Below are 15,820 nucleotides of genomic sequence, written 5' to 3' on the forward strand. Positions count from 1 at the left end.
TACTGCAGCTGACCATGCGGTGGGTTGAGCCAAACGTGGTGACCGCCGACGTCTGACTTAAAGAACGAGCGCTTGGGACAAGCAAAGGTGGCGCAATGAGCATTGGAGCCTTCATCATTACACGCAGCGTCAAAGGAGAAGTCTCGTCCTGAGGCAGTTTGCAAACTCAAGAACTCAGCTCGACTGAACATCCTATCTGCCTTATGCGTGTGCGTGGTGCCCGGTGCCGTAGCAGCCGTGGCGTGCGTATGCTTGTGCGATGGGTGCTGACAACCCTGATGCGGTGCGGGGTGCGTACACTGCCCACTACCTAGCGACTCATGCTCATTAAATGATGGCTGCGCAGCGGGGCTGCCACCTAAACCTTCACGCTGCGCAACACCCTACGCGGCAAACTTGGGGTTGTGGTCGCGGCAGGTGTTCCACTTGCGGCTGACGTCCTCACGGGCGCACTTGGTGCAGAACCCGAGAGTCTTCAGGCCGGCAATGCTCTTGTCCTCCTCCGAGCGCTGGCGCTTCGCGGAGCCGCCGGCGCCGTCGCCCATGCGGTCGCGCAGGGCGTCGAACTTGTTCTCCAGGCGTCCGAGCGCCTGTGTTTTGCGAGCATTGCGGAGGGGCACATAGCGGTCAGGGCGCTTAGTGTGCTTGAATGCGTGAGTGCGGGGAGCGTGCTTGCTGTGCGTGTGCGGCTTGCCACGGTTGGGCAAGCGCTTAACGTACGCGACGGTTGCATCCCCGTCCCCGTCAGAACCCTCATCGTCACTGCTGGAAGCGTTGTTGCAGTCGTCGCTGTCCGTGCCTTTGGGAATGCTGGCTACGGCGGCGCTGGCGCTGGCACGTTTGCGCATGCGGTACCCTAGCTCGGCAGCGTACGCGGCGTCTATCGCGGAGGCAAGGGTCTTGTGGCGCTTGTTGTCCCCGTCGACTATGGCATCGCGCGCAAGACTGGGTAGCATGTTATCGAAGAAGTACTGAATCCGGTCTGCCTCAGCCATGTCAGGGGCTTCGAGCAGCAGGGTAGTGAACTTCTGCACGTACTGCGAGACAGGCATGCCGGGGGTCTGGCGCGCCTCACCGGCACTGATGCGCTCGCGCACGCGCTGGGGTTCCGACTGGTTCTCTAGGTCGCCGTACGCGCGCTTAAACTCAGCCTGCAGTGCGGTGGCGTTTAAAGCCTTGCCAGTGGAGCGGTAGTATGCGCGCAGGTTTTTGAACCATGTGGCCGCGGGTCCCTCTAGGAAGAACTCGAAGTCGTTAAGCAGGGTCATGCCCGTGCGGCCCATGTATGAGGTAACCGACGCGAACCACACCTCCCTGTCCCCAATGCTCTTATCTAAGTCGGGATCACCCGCAAGCTTAGACGGACGGGGCAGGTGGCGCGCGTATGGCACAGCGGTGCTAGGTGCCGAACCCGGACTCACCAGCTGAATCTCGTGGACGGCGGCGTTCAGCGGAGCCTGAGAGTTGCGGAGGTTGGCCACGTCAGTGTTGGTGTTGACCAGCAGCGAGTGCATGTTCTGCAGCCCGTTGCGCAGACTCTCGACCGCCTGCTGGGTGCCGTGGCCGGTGCGCTGGACGTCCTCCAGCAGGTGGCCGTGGCCGTTCTGCCGGTGGCGCAGGGTGTCCAGCTGCGACATGACGCTGGGCGGCTGGTGGAAGGCAGGACCGCCGGTGCCAAAGGCAGGCCCGGCGTGACCGTAGGTGGGGCCGGGGCCGTAGCTGGCCGGCGCCATGGGAGCGGAGGGCTGGTGGTCGTAGCCGTACTGCGGGGCAGGGGCGGCCGTGGGTGGGGGAGCATGTGAGTGCGTCTGTGGAGCACTTGACAGATTGTTGGGTGGTGGTGGCGGCCGCAAGCGGGCGCGGGCTGCACGCGGGGGCGCGTTAGCGGCTGACGGGTCCGACGCGGTCGGTGGAAGGTCGGAGCTGACCGGAGCGCCCGTGCCCGTGCTAGGTCCCGCTGCGAGGGACGCACGGACGCGGCTATAGATGCCACTCGGGCCCATAGTGAGGGCCTGCTCCGGTGCGGAACGAGCGAGCGATGCAGTGCGAGGGCCATGCGATTCGTGGCTGCCGTCGCTACCGTTTGAGGTAGGTTGGAGTGGATTAATGCTAGTGCCCGTAGGTTCAGCTAGCGATTGTGTAGCCGCACGAGTCGGCGAGCGGCGAAGAGTTGATTGCAATGCGTTGTGCACCCGCGACATCAAAGCGAGTGCAGTGGACGTAGGCAATGACAGTATGTTGCGAAACATTCCACTGACCTCATCGCCTTCGCCGGCGGAGAGCATCTCGTCGTCGTTGTTCGAGCCCATGCCCGGCGCGGATGCAGGGCGAGGGGGCAGGTGGACAGACGACGGAGCAGCGGAGCCACCAGAGCCGGCACGCGGCGCGGCGGCAGCCGCAGCTGCAGCGGCAGCGGCCGCAGCGGCAGCCTGCTGGGCGAGAGCCTGCTGAGCAGCAGCGGCCTGGGCAGCCTGAGCGGCAGCCTGAGCCGCGGCTTCAGCAGCGGGGTCCATAGCTATCAGGGGCTAGAACGAAAGGCGTTTCGCACCACTGTAACAGTCGTGGGCTAGACTTAGAATCTGACCTATAGACTACCTATATAAACAACCGAGAAAGGTGGTGTTAAGATACACCGGGGTGTTTCCGAGGCGCTTAAGTAGCCCGGTGGGCACGGTTGGCGGGAAACCGTGTAACCGTAGTTACTAGGGTTTAGGCGAAGAACGTCCGAGCAATGGACGAACGCCATACGGAATGTGATACGGAATGCCCTTGTCTTCCAACCGTGTGTCGAGAGAGTTTAAGTCCGTAGACCTCTTGTTACACAAGGCATGTGCCCCACTTCCGCCATGGACTTGGGCGCCCAAAATTTCAGACCGGCCATGAGCGGCTTGGTCACGCCACACGAAAGAAGGTGGAGGGGTGGTGTGATGCTCTGACAAGTCCTGGGCCTGCCGCATGATGGACGCAATATGTGCTGGGTCCAAGGTGCTGCTTGATCTACCACCAAGTCTGCTCATAGATGTGGCAGGCCGTGTGGGCTCACTGGTGGCACATGATGGCGTGGTGCTGCTGGGGTTTGGGACCGCTGGAGGTAGGGGAGCACAGGGTGGAACCATAGGGGGGGGTGGAGGTGGAGGGGGCATGCAGGGCCTTGTGTGCTGCCACTCTTTGCAGTTGGAAGCAACAATGTTCGACCCAGTCAGCATGATGGCCTTCGAACAATGCCGACACATCAGCTGGGGTGCCATAGCAATACCGCTGGATGGATCCACATGGATAGCTGGTGTCGGCTGTGAGTATTCATCAGGAAGCGCGTATAGCTGTGTGGCAAACCAGGAGACAGTTCCAATGGCCATGGTAGCTGCAGTTGTCATGCATTGATGGTAAAACTCATACACATCTTGCAGGCCACTGAGCTTCAGCGCCAGCGGGAAGCGCTGAGCGCCATGATCTGAAGAGCCAGAATTGGGGGTTGCGTCCTGCAGGGAATCATGCAAATGCATGCAAATTATGTTCAATCCGGGGTTCCATGCACACATTTTCATTCCCCGTGTTGTGCTGTGTCTTCCTGATAGTAAAAGGACTAGCTAGCAGATGACAGACCACACATTAGTTAGCGCGGGGTGGGGGAGGCCCCGCTCTGACTAACCCCGGAAGCACACCGTGCCCAGCAGATGGACCAAATTGAAACCCAGGTAAATTTGCGGAGATAGCTGGTCTCAATGCCACTTGTAGTGATGCTTTCTCCTGACAGTGAAAGGACCAGCTAGCAGATGACAGAGCATTCTTTCCACAGCACAGCAGCACTACACCCCGTGCTCACCATAGTGCCTGTCTCATTGACAGTGGTCACAAGTGGAGATGAAGCACTGCTGCTGTTGCTGCAACTGAGGCCAATACTAGTATCCAACTTAGTGATTTTGGGAGATGTGTTGAGCCGCACAACAGCCTCGTGTATGCCAGTGTGAGCCTGCATGCACGTGTGGCGACTTAATGCGCATACTTGGCTAGGACATGCCAATGGTTTGTTGGCGGCTCCCGCTTTCATATACACTTACCTTCCGCTGCCATGACTTTGCCGAAGGCTTGGTGCACATGGTAAATCGCGCCGCTGCTGAGCGGTGGAGCCGGCGCACTGCTTGGGCCCTGGCATGCGCCCTTGCGCGAGCACAAGCGACCTGCACGGACATGGACACAGGCAACTTTCAATAAAAGCTAGGGTGCGGCACCTACACACCATGAACGCCATGACTGACAGATCAGTCAACACAATGACATGCAAAAATGCAGCAACACGCCAATGCGACAATGTGACCATGTGAATGCGCGCTTGCATTCTGACGAGCCATTCTATCATTCTGCTAACATGCTCAAGAATCCCCATAAACTTGCAGATTGTGTGGACATAGATTCATGCACATTCCCGGCGGGATTGTGGCCATGGCCTGGGCTGGGGTTGTGGTAGGGATGGCCAATGCCACACCAATGCACGCCACACCCAGCAAGGCTAAGAAAGGCAGTGGGTGCACATGGTGTTCGATATGCCCCAAAATTTGCAGCTGCATCACAAAATGTTCGCATGGACATGTTGCTGGGAGCAATAAAGCTCCAACAGTACCTATAGTAACCCCCACATCATCACCCGGCGGCAGCCTCTTAGCAATTGGTACGCCGCAACCTTAGACCCCCTTCCCTGCGTAAACTCCTATACCCACCACAGCTCACTGACCTGCCAATGGCAATGTGAGGTTGCTGCCCCATGCTGCATCATTATTGCCTGGTGAATCGCGTGCAGCTCCTGCGCGCAAGTGGCACTGCTTGTGAGCAGCATGGGCACAAAGTACATATGTCGTGCCTCGCCTCACCCTTGCCAGGGACGGGCACACCTCCAGCATGACGGCGGTGAGTTCCTCTAACACATACATGCCGCTGGCCTTGGTGCGGACGCTGTAGTCACGCCAGGGACTCAGCCATCCATGCTTACGGGCTGAGTCAAGCAGTGCCTACATGGACACATCAGCAAGATTATGTTCCATAAGACTGCCCCCTCTGTAACATCCGCATTCATAAGTGGGGCCAGAATGAAACTCCCAGCATACCGCCCATGGCCTGGCCCCACTTACCTCCGCCTGTGCGCGTGCGCGCGCCATGTCTGCCTGCACCGCCCGCATCTTCGCCCGTTGCGCCTCGCTGGCAGCACGTGCCGCAGCCGTCTGCTTGAGTGCAACCTGCGGTGACAATGTGATGCTCACTTGCTGGTACCGTAGTGTTACAAAGGTTTCGGGATTGATATTTTCGGGGAGGGAGCCTAAGATATTTGTGAACATATTCGGGAAATTAAATATTTGGGACGCCTACCGCGGAGATTTTCGAGCTTGATTTGATATTTTGGGACACCGCTGAACGCACCCGGAATGGTCCTGCTGCACGGCCTGTGGCCCTTGTGACAGGGCGCCTCTCGTGCGCCGTTCACCAGAACCGCATACTCCTCATGCCATTGTGTATACACGGCACCAGCCGCGAGCCGCCAGTCACCACCAGCTTACCCCGCTTACTCCCCATGCCCGCACCCACGCTTGCACCCCCCACCCGCACCCCCACCGGCACCCCACGCCCCCCCCCCAACCTGCCCCCCCCCCCCCCCCCCACCTGCACCCCGCCGCTGTGACCCCTCCGCACCCCCCACCCCGGCGCGCGGAGCGCGCCCGCGAAAATTCAATTTCCGTGCTGTTGATATTTATTTGCGGGAAGCCAGGGCCATACATAAATATAAAATAAGTTTGGGAAACAGAATCGGGGCCCCTCCACGAACTTAGTTTCCCGAAACCCTTGTAACACTACGGTGTTGACAGCCCCTAACTTCGGCCCACGTGCACTTGCAAACAATGAAAACTGCAGGGCTGGCACAGCAGCTCGCTCCCCTCACCCGGTGGTAGAGCCGCCGCGCAAGCCGCTTGATGTGCTGCCGGTCCTGCACTGACTTGGCCGCCTCACCCTTGCCCTCCCCGGCCGCTTGCTTTTGCCGCCACTGCTTCTGCTGGTGCTGCGGCTGCTTCTGCGGCTTCTGCTGTCCAGGCCGGCCTGACTGGCAGGCGTCCATCTCCCACTGCTCCAGCGGCTGCTTGAGCAGCCGCTTCTTCTCCCGTGCACGGCGCTGCAGGTCGCGCTGCTTGTGGAGCGGCTTCCGCAGGTTGTATGGGAGCTCAACTGCCTTGGCGGCCGTGCGACCTGCTGACAAGTTGCCGGCACATGCAGCTGGCAGCGCGATGTCCTCAGCCATGGCAGCATCTGCCTTGCCGCCCACTACTGCAGCCTGATCATCCACATCCGCTTCCGCCTCCGGCCCCGTGCCTGAGTCCGCGCTCGCACCCACTGCCGTGTCCTGAAGGCAAAGAGCATGGGACGGACAGCACACGACAGTGGTTGGCAGTGCTGAACCTGCCATAAATAAACCCAGCCAAAAACATACTTGCTGGTGTACCCGTTAGTTGGCATACGGCACAGCACACACCCGCTTCACCGTACCCCATGCACGCAGTTGCCTGAACCTGCTCACCTGCTCATCAATGGCCAGGTCCGCCCAGTCGCCACTGCCCTGCAGACGCCCGAGCACGTCGAAGCGGCCACCCCACCGGCTGTCGGCGGGGACAGGAGGGCAGGGCCGCCAGCGCGCCTGCCAGCAGGACACAAGTTACAGCCGTTGCAAGTCGTGCGTTGCACACTCAACCCAGCACATTCAGCGCATTGCAGCCCAAAGAGGCACCCAACCCCTACACATTAGTCAGCGAAGCTGCGCATGCCTCACCTCCTCTGCTGCCTGCACATCGGCCGCCGCCACCTCCAGCACTACATCCTCCTCCACCAACACCACCTCCTCCGCCGCCACCACCGGTGCCTCCGCCGGTGCCTTCGCCGGCTCAAAGCCGAAGGTAGCATCCACGACTGGCATCGTGGCCACTTGCTCCGACCAGGCGTTGATGACGCTGAGGTTGTGCTGGTGGACAGCGGATGGGTGCGCCCGGCGCCACAGCTGTGCTCGCATCTTGGCCAGCACGGCCTGCTGCGCCTTGACAGCCGCCGGTGCAGGTCGCTGCACTGGAGGCAGCGACTCGCCGTTCACCGTGTTGCTGCTCCAGGCCCCGCATGCCCGCTCGCCCAATGCCCCGCCAGTTGGTACACAGCGAGGCACCTTGCTGGTGCGCAGAGCGCGCGGGTTCACCATGGCCCGCAGCAGCTGCGGGGCTGGCTGCACCACGTAACCGCAGCCGGGCGACTTGGCCTGCATGTGAAGGATGTTTAGGGAGGGGGACTCAACACAATGCCCTGCGCCCAGTTGCAATTTATACGTGTACACGCCGGGTGTTACCGCCGCACACCAACACTTGGACCAAACCCTCTGGCACACAGCACTCGCCCCTTCTAGTGCTCTGCTGTTCCGTCACCAAATTCATACATGCACCTGCACCCCGCCATGAACACGCTGCCAGCCCCGCCCTGCCCCCGCGCGCCCCAACCCCACAGAGTGTACCTCAACACCAGCTCTCGCACCGCCCTGGCACCCACCTCAGCCGCATGCTTGCCGCCGTTCTTCCCTTTCGCTCCATACACTTTCTTGCCCATTCTCTGCCTGAACGATCACGTTGTGGGGGCACAATGCAGAAAGCGGCAAGGGGCGGGGGGGGGGAGTTCAGGGGGCGTGGAGGGGGGGGCGGCTGGCGAGGGGGGGGGGACTCACTTGGGATGCGGATGTGAACCTAGCACAAACCCGACGGTCCCGGCTGAATACTTCGCCGACACCATACTTCTGGCCCGGTAGTGTTCCAGGTGCGTGCCCTGTCGCCCTCGCAGCCATGCGCGCTTGCCTGGACCCCGGCCGCGAACTGTAAAGCGGCAATGTCACGTCGCGACCACAACGCCAGGTCGCCACACCGAACGGGCCCCAAACGTCACGCACGCCGCACCTGCTACACCGGTATACTACTTGCTTGCTGTTGTGACGCGCTGCCGGTCAGAATAAAGCGCCCTATCGCTTTTTTTGGTTGGGCCGCTACGAGACCCGTTTTGTAAGTTGGTGACGAAAGTGCGTTTGAGTATTGCTCTGCGAGACAATGACGATTACGGTCGTTAGATTCAGGGAGGTGCGGAGTCGCCTGGGCCCTGCACTCAAACTGGCTGACGCAATGGTGCGTCGCCGCGCACCCGCGCAAATATACACTTCCCCGAAGAACCTCGTTTTCATCCAAACGTTTTCAGTCGGTGCACGTTCGGCCTGTGACGACCTCGCAGCGCGACGGAGCTGACAGCCACCACTTTGCAGTCTCGCCGGTTCCTGATGCGCATGCTGCCTATAAATTTCTATTCATATTGCTGGGTCCCTTTCATGGGGCCACGCGGCCACACACCGGTGCTCGCGCAAACCCGATACTCAACTCGGCGACGCCGCGTTCTTAAGTGGGGGGCCGAATTCTGTGCGCTGTATTTACACAACTGGGTCCCTTGCGGCTGCCCGGACAGCAAATGGCCGCGGCTCCGACGCAAACGCCGCGGAGCGCACTCCCGTATGCGGCCCCTGCTATGTCGCGAGCACGCGCGACGCTCCTCGCAACAAAGCTGGGTCCCTCACGCCCGGGGCCCCGGCCCCGCCACGGCCCCGGAGGATCGCCTGCGCGGCTAAGTCCGGTTTCTATTATTATTCTTCTTATGATATAGGGCTAATAATAATAATAATCGAAACGCCGGCCCGTAGGGCCTGGCGTGGATTATCGGGGCAAGGCGGGTCAGTGTAGGGGCCCATCCCCTACCCTGCCGCCTCACCACGCGAGGGGGGCTGGCTGGGGACATCACCCTGGGGTCCTCGTGTGCCCGTATTCCATGATCCTGCGGGCTTTAATTATGCCTCCAGCACTATTGACGGCATGGTGGTGGAGCTTGTGTCCGCAGGTTTTGGCCGCCTTGGAGGACACGCCTAGGGTGGTCAGGAGTGGGACCAGGTTTGCGGGTATGGTACCAGTGACGCCTAGGGCGATGCACTCGGCGGGTGAGTAGTGGACGGTCCATCCAGCTTCTTCTAGGAGTTGTTTGAGTTCTTGGTGTTGTTGGGACTTCTCTTCTCGTTTGTGTAGGTGTTGGGAGTCAGAGCTGTATCCTATTTCAAGGATATAGATTGGTGTGCGGCTGCGGTTGCGGGGTGGCCGATAGTCTTCGCGTTGTGTCGTTGTAGTGTCGAGGGCGGGGATGAAGAGAATGTCTGGCCGGAGCCTGGCTATAACCTCTGGGGGTGTGCCATTACGGAAAAGCCAGGTGGGTGGACCACTTTGCTGCGCGCTCCATGCACGCTGAGGACGCCAGCCTGGTGTCGCACGGGAACCCGCTCCTGCTGCCAAAGCGGGAAACGGCATGTCTGCCGTCCAAGGACGGGGGTGTCAACCACGTCGACCTGCCTGCGTTCCTGTCTGCCCTGCAAGCTAAGACTTTCGCCCTCCTTGCCCAGCCAGGCCGGCAACCCTGGAAGATGCTCACCCGGGCGCTGCTTACCCATGTGCGCCCGGACTCCGCCACCACGTGGGCGTGGGTGTACAGCGACGCGCCGGCGCCAGCGGGGATGCCTGCCCAGCTGGCGGCCGCAGTCGGCCACGTGCGGAGCGCGGGTGTGGAACAGCATCCGCCGCAGCCAGCCACTCAGCCGCCAGCGGCGCCGCCACAGTGGCGGGTTAGCCTGGACCAGCTGTGGGTGGCTAACGCTGCGGGGGCTGTGTCCTACATCCACTACACGGGGCGGCTCTTGGAGCCTGGGCCTGGCGTGCTGCCCCCGGCGGTGGATGGGGCGTGGCAGCCTGCCTGTGTGCTGCAGCATCGCAAGCCGCGGCACCTGTGGACCTTTGAAGAGCGGGCGGCGTACGATGCAGCATCACCAGGGGAACGGGCGGGGGCGTGGCCTCGGGCGGGGGGGTCTTTGGCCGGATGCATACTCGGGCAGGTCCGCAAGTGGGCCCGCGTCCATTACCATGTAGCCGCCGCCATAGCTTCCTTTGGAGATGCATTTAGCCACTCGCTGTACCAGGGGAGAGGGGTATGCAACTCCCGCCCCGGGCCCTGGATCCTGCCTGGATCCGGGCTTAAGTAGTGTTCGGACCCCCCTTTCCCAGGCTCCCGAGTGATTAAAACTGTAACTTGGATTCCAATGGAACCATATAAATTGGTCTCGACCCGAGAGGCCCGCCTGCCGGGACCTCGACCATCGCGGAATTTCGCAATCTTCACACGCGTCAAATGAAATTCCTGTTTCGTGCTTCCGGCGCGGACATGTTGTTGCTGTTAGTTCAATTGGTGTGGAGCCTAAAATGAGGCACGCGCCGTGTCGCCGGCCCCCTGGCCCAGGCCTGAAGGACCCCTCGCGGCGATGCCCGGCTTTGGTGCCCTTCCGAAGCTCACCGAACCGAGCGGCGCCGGCCAGAGCCAATGGGGCATATGATTGTCCTTAGTCAGGGAGTTTGGTGCGTGTCTGCTGGTGTCTCCGGGTCTGCGGTCTCCGTGAGCATCTCCAGCCGGGATGGCGCGGCCCGGCACAGGGCCGGGCAGCGGCGCCGGGCCCTGTTCCGCTCCCGCTCTCGCGCCCCGCTCCCCCCCACTATAACAACGGGAAACCGCGTCTGGGCGCGTCTGGGCCGCGTCTGACCTGTGAGACGCGGTGTCAGACGCGCCGAGACGCTGCGCGTTCAGGGGGAAACGCGGGGGAGACGTGGGGTAGACGCGATGGGGACGCAACCAGAAACAGTGAAGCGGGGCACCATTACAGATAGCGCGTTTCACTGCGTCTGCGAGACGCAATGGAACGCGAGTTGTGGTGACAAAAGATGCACTTCGTAAATCCGCGGCTGACCCATCTTTGCTACTGCAGAGGAAAGAGTAGAAAGTGCCGCACTGCAACAGGTTCCTGCTTTCCCCAATCCCCGCCAGTGCGGGTGTGTGTGTCCCATGCCCCCTCGGGTAGCCCAGGTTCGCCAACACCGCCCCTTCCACCAAAGGCCCACGGTCCAGCAAGGATCCCGTCTTGAGCATGGCGAGCCCAAGCCACTACGTATAGCTTCCAGCGGCGCCGAGACGTGAGTCGCGGCGCTGCTCGTCCAAGTTCCACCGACCAAGACCAATCAAGATCCAAGGCCATTGTGGATCAGCAAAATATGATAAATAGTATTGAGCGAGATGATGAGCATAGCAGCGGCATTAGGCCGCGTCGAGTTGGTTGATCTGGTAGTTCGCGATCGAAGTTTCCGGACTTGCTCGATGTTTCTAGTGGCGCCCCAGGCTAGCCTAGAATGTTCGAAGAAGTTGTTTAGCACACCCACCATCGAGCGACGTTTTGGGTAGTTGACGAGGTCGGTTGAAGGTCTGGCACGCCCGCCACCGGTAGTAGTTACCTAGCGATATCTAGGGGCCTGACGCACATTCCAGGTCGACTCCCACAGCTGCACAGCACCTAGCGTTGCCTGAGGAAGCCTAAGTCTACGACCAAGCAGCCAGAGACGCTAGCGGTAGCCGCCCCCCTCACAACTAGGTCGCACCAAGCCTGTGCTTAGCTGGCTCCTTGCCCGAACATTCGTGGCCAACTCTGACTCCACAGCCTGGTTGCATCAAGGCACCAGGGCTCGTTTGGCGTGTGCTGTGTCTTGCGGTCACAACCCGTGGCTGACGGCAGCATACTTGTAACGGTTGAGTGCAAATCCCCCTCCGCGGGTTGCCCCTTCCCCTTCTCCTGCGACCGACGCGTGCGGACCGGACTGGACCTAAGCCCTTCGCCATAGTGCGCGGCCTCTAGTGTGTCAGGCTTCCCCCGTCACCCCGGCGCCTACAGTCTCCCTTCTCCCTTCTCCGGTTTCCCTTCGAGATTGCGACTTCCTACCGTGATCCAGCCTCTGCCTCCCTTCTCCCTTCTCCGGTTTCCCTTCGAGATTGCAACATCCTACTGTGATCCAGCCTCTGCCTCCCTTCTCCCTCCACCGGTCTCCCTTCGAGATTGCGACTGACTACCGCACCCGGCTCCTGCTTTCTTCTGCCAGCCATCTGGTCTGCATACCGTATCCACCAGCCTTGGGTGCCAGCAGCTCGCATCTGTTGTACCGACTTGCCTGCCTGTGCCTGCAGTCTGTAGCACTCGCATAGGATTGCTTGCTTGTAAACGCACATACCTGTTGTACAGACTTGCCTGCCTGGGAGCTTAGCTTGCTCAGCTCAGCCGGGTTGCGCATCAGCAGCGCGTACGACTCCAGCGGGTACTCAGCCTTATAGGGTAGTCTCGCTCCTCTCTCTTATCCAAATACCTCTGGCGTTCTACACGCCCTAACAACTACGCCCAGGCTCCGCCTGAGGATACGGCTTCTATCCCCTCTTTCTCTCGTGCAGGTCCGGCCTGCCGGCCGCCAAGTCTCTCTCCCTTCTCTCTCTCCCTATCCCTTTCCTTTACAGGTTCCCCAGTTCTCCGTGTACATACGACTGAATCATCTCTCGACCACACCTCTGGTATCTCCGACTATTGCTGTGATCGCCGCAGGCGCATCTTGATCACCCCGCAAGTGCCCAGGACAGCGGCTGGTATACAGGGTCGGGTGTGGCGGCCGTCCAGCCTCTCCACGCTCCGTGCTCATACCCTGAGAAGGTCAAAGCGGTGCAGGTCTGTCGTCATACAGCTGCATCGTGGCCAGTGCCTCAGTGACAGCCCGCGTTACAGCGCAAAGGTTTTTATAGTTCCCGGTTTTTTACGGGTGCTGCGCTTTTAGTGGGGGGAGTTGCGGGAAATTGTCCTGAGCTCCTCTGCGTCCCCTTATCGTCATTCCCAGCTTTCCTGGCTACGCCCGGATTTATCCGTCTACTGCGACAGCTAAAATGGTTGACTCCGACGCCGAATCCACTTCATCTGCGTCAAGCCGGCGTTCGAGCCGTTCTACCCAACTCAAGAAGGGCATTTCGCCCTCTGCTCTTAATGCTGTCCCCACGTTCAACCCCTCCTCTGATGACCCGACTGATTGGATCGATTCTATTGAACGGGTTGGACAGGTGTTTGGTTGGGACGATCCCACCAAACTAGCCATTGCCCGCTGCCGCCTGCTACATTCTGCCAGGGTTTGGGACTCTGCTGGTAAGGACATCGACTCCTGGCCAAAGTTCAGTCAAGCCTTCCTCGACCGCTTTGCCCTACGAGAAACAGAAATCTATGGCCAACTGGCATCCTGCCGCCAGGGCCTACGCGAGTCAGTACGTGATTACTCCGACCGTTTCCGCTATCTTCTGGCCCGTCTTGGTATCAGGCCTGGCCGCGATTACATGTACCACTACCTGCGTGGGCTTCACCCCCGCACCTACCGCAAGGTTCACCTCTTGCGCCCTCAAACTCTGGAAGATGCGATTGACGGCGCCATCTATGTCAGCGAAGTTGAAGATTGGGACAACGCCAGCACAGGGCGCAGCGCCCCGGCACCTCCCGAACGCAGGGTGCGGTTTGATGAACAACCGCCAAACACCCGCAGCCTACCCTCTCCGGCACCCCCCACGCCTCCTCAGACTCGCCATGACCGCCACCGTCCACTTTCATCCTCCCTCTCCCGCCGTGATGACAGCGGCGTACGCCCCCGCCGTGATGAGAAGTATACTGACCGTTCGCGCATGCCGCCGCGGTCCGCCTCTCCCCCAGCCCCAGCTCCTGACTCCTTTGAGCGTGAGCTGGAGGATCTGCAGTCTAAGCTCGCCAAGATGACGTTGGCCTACCGTCACGGCCATGATTTGTCCACCAATATGTATGAACGTGAGGAGGATGGTGCTGTGCCTGCATACCTCTCTCACCGCTACGCTAGTGACTCCGACTCCAGAACCGAGGATGGCAGGGAGTCAGAGCTGTACTCCCGTGAACACGCCGTCTTCACCACCAAGCGTATCAGCGATTCCGAACCCGTACGCTTGCCCAACAAGCGTGCGCCCGTAGACACCGACGCCCAACCTATGGAGATCAACAATCGGCCGCCGCCGCGCCGCGTCAGGGCTACCCGTGCCCCGTCCAAGGCCCCTGCCGACACGCCAGTCCCCTCAACTCACCGAGCCGCGGGTCCTGGGGTGCCCATAGATACCTCTCCCGATGCTGCTGCCAGCAGGGCGGCCGTGCCTTCCCCCGCGCGCAAAGACGGCAATGACAAATGCGACAGGGTTTCCGCTGGCCATCGTGACGTTGGCCGCGCAATCCGTAGTCCCGTTGGTGGGACTACCCGTGCCGAAAACACCCTGGAAACACCGTCTTCAACTCCTCCTCAGCAGCAACCGCCACCTGCGGCGGTCCCTCTCATCCCGGCTACGGCCGAGCCAAGCCCGCCGCCAGTCTCCTGCACCACCTTCTTGGCCTCTCGTTCTCAAGACTTAACTGCTTCGGACCCTATGCCCATCCTGGATGCGCACACCGCACGGTGGGATTCTCTGCCTCTCTACAACCTGGACAGCCGTCTCCCCAAGTTCTCAGTGTGCCGGGCTACGGTCACACTAACCAACGTCCGTGGAGAGAAAGAGAGCATCAGGGCAGTGGTTGACACTGGCGCCTCCTACAGTGTGGTGCCTATGCACATCGTGCGCCGCCTGGACCTGTTGCCTTATGTCGCTGACTCACGCGCCATGTTCCTGAATGCCGATGGTATCAAGAAGAAGGCAACCGGTCAAGTACGTGGCATGCAGGTGGGGCTGGGCCAAGATCTGATGTACACTATGGACATGTACGTGTCCCAAGCCCAAAACTACGATTTACTGCTGGGAATGGACTTCCTGTACCCCATCAAGGCTTCCGTGGATTTCGGCGGCCAGCGGCTGCTGTATACCAACGACTACAACCAACGCAGTCACGTGCCCATTGCATGTGTGGACGTCGAGGAGCCTCCTCCCCTCGAGACCTCCCTGCCCGGGCTGCAAGGAATGCCATCTATCGGATACAATTCTGGGACCTACGGCCACGGACGGGATGCAATCCCCGCCCTGCAATTCGTCAGCCCTGTGGGCCACCTGAAAGAGAAGGCAGGTAAGGCACTGTATACCCTCAAGAGCGCCGCCATGGAGGCTGCCTCTACTGCCTCGTCCGGCATGGAACAGCTACTCCAACACCTGCCGCGTACCGCTAAGGTGCGCTCTTGGTTGTTTACCACCTGGGAGAACACGTTGACAAAATGGACAGCCAAGGAGTACGGCACCGTGTCAAACCAGATTACACACGACGCCGCCGTCGTAGCAAGCACCCCTAAGACGCCCCTTTCTTCCGACAGCCCTTCAAACAAGACCGCTACCGTGAAGAACCTGCCTCTCCTCGGGACGCCGCCCTTGGCGCCCGTGCGCATCCCGCGCCCTAACCTTTCCGCCAGACCAAGCCCTAGCTTACCCCCAACTTCTCCTGGCCTCCTCTACGATGCACCCGCACACTTCTCCTGCGGCATCTCGTTGATAGAGATGCCGGCGACTGCCGGCGAATCTGCAGCGGCTGAGGCCTTAATTGCCTTGGCCCATCAGGCTGGCGCGTTCCTGCCACCTGAAGCTTCCAACGGCGAATGTTCCCCTCCTCCTTCTCGCTCCGCCTCTGCGTCGCTGAACGTGTTGGAAGGCGTTAAAGCCACATGTCAACGTGTGGGAGACGAGTTACCTGAGCTTTGCGACGGCGCCACACCCATCATCGCCGCTCCTCCGCCGTCTTCCCGTGCTCCAAGCAAGATGTCCCCAACCGAGCAAGAGCAGATTCGTGCAGCCGCCTTACCGCCGGTGCGTGCAAACCCACTTATGACCTGCGATCAGCTGGCCCCTGCAGCAT

At 60.6% G+C, this 15,820-nt stretch overlaps 2 protein-coding genes across 2 annotated transcripts; both read right to left on the reverse strand.

The window, feature by feature from the left end:
• Positions 1 to 105: 105 nt before the first annotated feature.
• CHLRE_22g754047v5 (uncharacterized protein) lies at positions 106 to 2,585 on the reverse strand. The gene is made up of 3 exons (XM_043072920.1): positions 2,259 to 2,585; positions 1,422 to 1,763; positions 106 to 590 (listed from the first exon to the last, which is right to left on the reverse strand). The coding sequence occupies exons 1-3, from the start codon at positions 2,511 to 2,513 to the stop codon at positions 384 to 386; spliced, it is 804 nt and encodes a 267-aa protein (XP_042914162.1). The 5' UTR covers positions 2,514 to 2,585; the 3' UTR covers positions 106 to 383.
• Positions 2,586 to 3,179: 594 nt separating this feature from the next.
• On the reverse strand, positions 3,180 to 8,685 carry CHLRE_22g754097v5 (uncharacterized protein). Its single transcript, XM_043072921.1, has 6 exons — positions 7,962 to 8,685; positions 7,564 to 7,627; positions 6,806 to 7,279; positions 6,557 to 6,673; positions 5,927 to 6,382; positions 3,180 to 5,727 (listed from the first exon to the last, which is right to left on the reverse strand). The coding sequence occupies exons 2-6, from the start codon at positions 7,618 to 7,620 to the stop codon at positions 5,716 to 5,718; spliced, it is 1,116 nt and encodes a 371-aa protein (XP_042914163.1). The 5' UTR covers positions 7,621 to 7,627; positions 7,962 to 8,685; the 3' UTR covers positions 3,180 to 5,715.
• Between the last annotated feature and the right edge of the window lie 7,135 nt (positions 8,686 to 15,820).

Source organism: Chlamydomonas reinhardtii (genome assembly GCF_000002595.2).
Source record: "Chlamydomonas reinhardtii strain CC-503 cw92 mt+ unplaced genomic scaffold scaffold_22, whole genome shotgun sequence".
Taxonomy (NCBI): domain Eukaryota; kingdom Viridiplantae; phylum Chlorophyta; class Chlorophyceae; order Chlamydomonadales; family Chlamydomonadaceae; genus Chlamydomonas; species Chlamydomonas reinhardtii.